General features: G+C 37.9%; 1 protein-coding gene across 1 annotated transcript; it reads right to left on the bottom strand.

Moving 5' to 3' along the window:
- Positions 1–197: 197 nt before the first annotated feature.
- On the bottom strand, positions 198–5211 carry LOC112589975 (uncharacterized; the record flags this gene model as incomplete). Its single annotated transcript, XM_025305198.1, has 3 exons — positions 5173–5211; positions 2895–3269; positions 198–274 (listed from the first exon to the last, which is right to left on the bottom strand). Coding segments are annotated over exons 2-3 (378 nt in total), but the record flags the coding sequence as incomplete, so codon positions are not given.
- Between the last annotated feature and the right edge of the window lie 757 nt (positions 5212–5968).

Here is a 5968-nt window from a genome sequence, read left to right on the forward strand (position 1 = left end):
AATTCTGTTTCTGAATCAACATCATCATCAACAACAACAGCGTCAGTATTATTAACACTTATGCAATGTTCAATTGTTTTCATGAGATGATTCGGCTGATTAATAAGAGCCTCACTTCAGAACATTGAACGTTGGCCTTATCGCTTGCCAGAATGTAACCCGTAGAAAGAATAAACAGACAGTCGTACCATTCTTACGGTTGGATTAGGATTAAATCTTCCGCGTTGTCGAAGTTTTGAAAACAAATGTTCCACTGAATCTTGATTACATAAACCTGTTGCAAGTTCAAACTTATCATATTTACGTGAAAGTATCTTATACAAAGTAAGAATAGCTTGTGTTGTAATCACGAAACCTTTGAAGCATGGAACTTGAAATATTTTATTCGGAAATTTTGACCATCCTGAACACCACTGCACAAAATTAGTCAAAAGTATTTCAATATCAAGATTTTTTGGGGATAATGGCCGTTTTCCCACCAAATTTAACTTTAAGGCTATAAGAATTGCAAGCATCTATTACGTTATTCATATATTCAGCAAAATCAGCCGTAGCTTTCCATGTATTAGAATCTAATTCTTTTTCGTCACCGGCTATTTTAATTGCAGCTGCGAATTTATTACTAAATAATTGAAACGCTCTTTTCACATTCATTGCTTCAAAACTATTTGGACGAATGTGTGCCTCTGTTATGTGGGATAATAAATTTGAGCCTCCTTTTGTAGCATTATTGATACACGTTTTAATAAAATCTGAATATGATGCAATTATTTCCCCGTTGCAATATATCTTATCATGTGTTCTAAGGAAACTAGCTAATCTTTTAACTAAGTGCGGGAAGTCGAAGGAAGCATAATAGTTTTTATTTTTATATATAAAAAATGGTGTTTGTACTTCAACACCGAGTTGACTAAACGCAGCTTGATTGTGTACACCTTCATCACATGTCATCACGAGTTGCACATCAGTACCTGTTTCATTTAATTTGTCTAAACATATCTTCACTAATTCAACTATTTCCTTTGATTTTAAAGCATTTCAACAAGGAAATACGCTAAAGGTTGTCGCCACGGATGATGTGCATTAAAACTATCAAGGCAAAGCACAAATACGCACTTAGCTCTTTCGTTTCTTCTACCTAGAGGTCCTAGATCGACAAGACCTTCTATTTCATCTAATTTTAAAGAATATTCCTCATAACTTTATATATACATTTCATCCCATTTTAAGGCATACACTCGTTCTTCCTGAGGTATTTGCGATATTTTTTCTTTTAATTTTTTAAATAAAAATCGCAAAATCCCGGTTTTATATCATACTCTTCTAACCATCTTCTAACTGTTCGCTGTCCGGGAAAATTGCAACCTGCTTTCTTTAAGCGACAAAATGCTGACGCTGAATAATAATATAATTGTTTAGAAAGCATTTTTTCTTCCTCTTGTAACGGCCGAACTCCGCGGTTCGGTCGTAGCTACGCGTTTCGCGCGGATAATGCTCGTCGGAGTCCGGGTTCGAGGAGGAGTAAAGCAGCGAGATACTTGAAAATGGCAATAGAAATAACTTAGCTTTATTCTATGCTTACTGAGATACAAGAGTTCGGTCCCGAAGGCGTTATCGCGGGCCGCGTCTATTAGGCGCGTCAGTACGATACGGTGCGGTGCGGTGAGCGGTACAAGCGCGCGTACGGACGGATAGGTCGCGCGGAAGGCGGGGCCTATTACGCGACGCGTGTAGATGGTAACGACGGTAACGGCGCGGTGATCGGTCTCGCTTCGCGACGCTGGGCGTCTCGGACAATTATCGCCCAATACTCGTCTCGCAATCGCTCGCGTATAGATGGTCACCGGACCGGAGATTTCGACTCTCGGACGAACGCACGCACGCAAGTTGCGGAATACGCGAAATGATTTCGTCCGTCGGGGCCGAAGACTCTCGACAGAGAAGGCGTACGCATCTTCCCTTTTCCCTACGTTCGCGGAGGAAAGCGACCAAGTGCTGCGGACACTCAGTGGAGACGGCGGACACACCGTCCCGGGTTCTTGGTCGCTAGACGGATCGCCTAAAGGCTGAATACGCTCAGCGGAGTTCGCCGACAGACGAACCCCTGACTCAAGGCGGCGGGTAAAGGCGAGAGACTGTCGAGTACGCTCGACTGAGCACGCGCACGCACGAGCTCAGGAAGACGGGAGACGGCCAAGTATCGAGTACGCTCGATCGAGACTGCGGACGCACAATCCCGTTTGCTTAGTCGCCGGTCGGGTAGTCGGAATACGGAAAGCAGAGCGAAACGGTCCGGATATTCTCTCTTTTGGCATACAAGCGTCTAGATCGAATCGGCGGTACGGATCGGCCTGGTGTCTAGAAGCTCGATCGCCGCCGTTTTATAGTTGATCGCGCTACAATTGATACGGCGGCGATCGAGCGGCGCGCCTATCGGCGCGAGGCACGACGACGGCGCGTGATCGCGGCCGCGAGCGCTAGCGGCAGCGCGCGATAGCGGCGGCGCGAGATAGCGGCGGCGTGATCGTTTCGATAGCTTAAGGTGGCGCAAAGCACCGTTCTTCGGCCCGACAGGTGGTCGGTCGGGCCGGTAGTAACGAGGTGCATGTGCGCCTCGTTACACTCTGTATATTGTGTGCGCGGAATATGCAGTTGCAAATGTATCATACTTTTTGCAACAGGATTAAGTTTTTGTTTATTTATCAAATTCTTTAATATTTGTTTTTCCGACTTTTGACTTTTACATTTCTCACGCGCTTGTGTCATATATCGCAACTGATAATTTAAACGTTTAATTTTTTTTCGTAAATTAAGATTTTCTATTCTTAAAGCCTTGATAATTAAATCTGGATTGTTATCTGGATTTTCTTTACTTTGCATACATTTTTCCTTACGTTTCACATTCTCACGTGTGTGTGGTTCTGGTTCCAAATGCATCCATTCCATGACATCTTCCTCTTCTGCAGTAATGTCGAAAAGTACAGTTCCAGATCCATATGTTCGTACTGCAGACTGTTGAAGTTCTTCTTTTTCTAATATAATATTTTGGTGATTGGATAAAGATAATTCTGCAACGTCCCTTTGTACCTCTCTTATTTCTATATTATCTTTATGTGCAGAAGAGGCATCTTTGTCGTACGGAATTGGTACGGCATCTCTACGCAATTTTATTTTTTGTGAGTTTTTAAAGGACATCACAACAAAATGATCTTCGCACAATCCCGCAGCTCGAAGGGTATTCGGAGACCATGTCTCCAACTTAGTATTTCCTGTAACAAAAAATAAAAAAACAAGCGATTACGCGTTTATTTCTGACTTCCGTAGCAAGAGATTTGTATATGTATTCCAATAGAATAATTGTGTATTATACAGTAAGCATCATGAAATGAAAAATTTTATGATGGTTGCACTAAGATATTTGGCATCAACTCATGGTTTCGTCTGAATATAATTTGAAAATAATATTTGTTCTAAATATCATATTACACATTTCCAATTTAGGATTTTTTGTTTTTCTTTGGATATCATTATATCAATTATTTTTATATTTAATAATTAATAATAAAGCATTTAATATTTAATAATGAAATCATAACTGTCAGTTTTTCATACTACAAAGCAACAATCACATTTTTCAATATTTAGAGCATTTTCAGACAAAAAAATTGCAATTGGGAAATTATGAAATAACTTTAATAAAATAAGAAAAAGAATTATAGGTGAATGTTATATAAATATTTCAATAATCTTTGTATTTATTAACGTTTTATTACATTATTTTTAAAAACCAACTTAATTTTTTACTGAAAAATTATAAGCACTGTACAGGGTGTCCCAAAATTAAATGTCAAAACTTCAAAAGCGTGTAGAGGATCGATAAAGTAAGAAAAAAGTCCTTTACAAATTTGCTCGTTTTAGCTTCCTTGTGAAGAAATCACAAAAAAACAAAAAAAGTGTTTATTTAATATTTACACTTATTTTTTTATTAATTTGTTTACACTTATTTATTGCTTTACTTAATAAATAGATTGTTCAAAATGTTGACCTTTTGCAGCAATGCAAACATTGCATCTATTACTGGCAGCTTGTATTGCAGCCAAACACTAATCTTATGATATTTGATGCACAGCAGCCACGATTCGATTTCTTAGCTTAGCCCCCCACACAAAGAAATCCATAGATGTTAGATCGAGTAATTGTGATGGCCAAGATATAAAACCTCAACGTTCAATCCATTGTCAAATAAGTTTTATCTGAAATAAAATTTCAGTGAAATCTTGCTTCCACTGATGAGGAATAATAAAATATAAATGGAACAAAAGAAAGAGATTTGTGTGCAGTGACACAGTCAGTATTTGCAAACTGCATCAATAACATGAATAATCGCTGTTATTCACTGATTCTTTTAGCGAAATTTTTTGCAGTGCTATATTTAGAACAAAAACTTCTATTACAATTATAATGTTTTAATAAAGAATGCACTGATTATATTTTAAAGAGTATCGCGCGGATTGTGAGAATTTTGTGGTACTGAGATTTAGAATGCAACGTTGTTAAAATAATATGTAATATTAGAATGATAATAAGCCGAACAGTTGCAATTACAAAGTATCAAACTTTTTTACCATTTCAAAATTGAAACAGCAAAAAACAGTGAAATATTCCTTTTACTGATACAATAAAAAACATTTTTACTGATTCACTTTAAGAGAATACATATACGAATCTGCCTTTCTTTAAAAAAAAGGACGTTAATATATGAAACAGTAAGATCCCTGCGAGGAATGATTCGTCGATCGACATCGAAAGCCACATAACACAAGATCTCCAAGGAATATGCTAGAGACTTTACGAAGTTTGGAAGACGTTTGGAAGTCTTCAGATTTCTTTCGGACGTTCTTAGGACGTAAAATATCTTCTAGACGTCTTTCGGACGTTCTTGTGATCGCGTGCTGTCTAGGAACGACGTCAGTTAGATGGTTGCTCGTATCAATTATCAATGATATATGGCCTTTCATTACATTCTCTAAGTTTCAATTGTTAATTTAACGATTCCTTTCACAAGACAAATATTAACATGTTGATTTGAAACATAATGCGAAAAGCTCGAAAATAAATGCGAAGCAGAAAAGAGATTAACAATGAATGATTATTATTTAATATGCAACTTACAGTTAAATGGACGTCAATTCGACAAGTCATTCTTCGCTGAGATAAAGACCTGTATTGTATATCCATTGATGATATCTTGCGTCGTTTTGCATGGGAAACCTGAATAGGCGCTTTCCATTACATTTCCCATTACTGCAATTTTTGTACACACAGGTATTTGAATAGCGAACTGCACGGAACTGATTTGACATTGTATATTAATTTAGAATATATACAGTGTTATACACTGTATGAAAAAAAAATATGAAAAAAAAGAAATCACAACACGTGACAAGAAAAAGAAAAAAAAGAAGAAGAATAGACGCGATTCAACACACGCGTAAGCACACGCGATGTTTATATATAATCGCGTTAAGGAAAAGAAATATGAAAAAAATAAGTGTTGTGAAATCTCGTTGACTCGCTAAGATAAGAAACACTGAAAATCCGCACAAGAACGAGAATCGTTAGAATACGGATTACGAAGTGCAGTCGTAAAGCTCGCCGCGAGTACTGATGACTGTCGCCGATAGATTGCCACGCCGCTCGTGTCAGAATACCTCTCCGAGGGGAGAGAACGTTGAGCGTTGCGCTTCTGTTGTTTCAAAGCCAGCAGATAATCACGATTGAACACTCGTAAAGTCAACCGAATTTTAACCATCTCGTAGAAACAAGTGCTTCAACTCATCAATATATTGTATCATCAATAAATGTAGAGGAAAGTAACCGAAACAGCCAAAAACCTCCTACAGAAAGGAAGAGATTTGAGCAGAAATTCATATTCAGTAGCTTCGAGACATTAAGTCAATTAGACATT

This window comes from Harpegnathos saltator, unplaced genomic scaffold (assembly GCF_003227715.2).
Source record: "Harpegnathos saltator strain DR-91 unplaced genomic scaffold, Hsal_v8.6 scaffold679, whole genome shotgun sequence".
Lineage (NCBI taxonomy): Eukaryota > Metazoa > Arthropoda > Insecta > Hymenoptera > Formicidae > Harpegnathos > Harpegnathos saltator.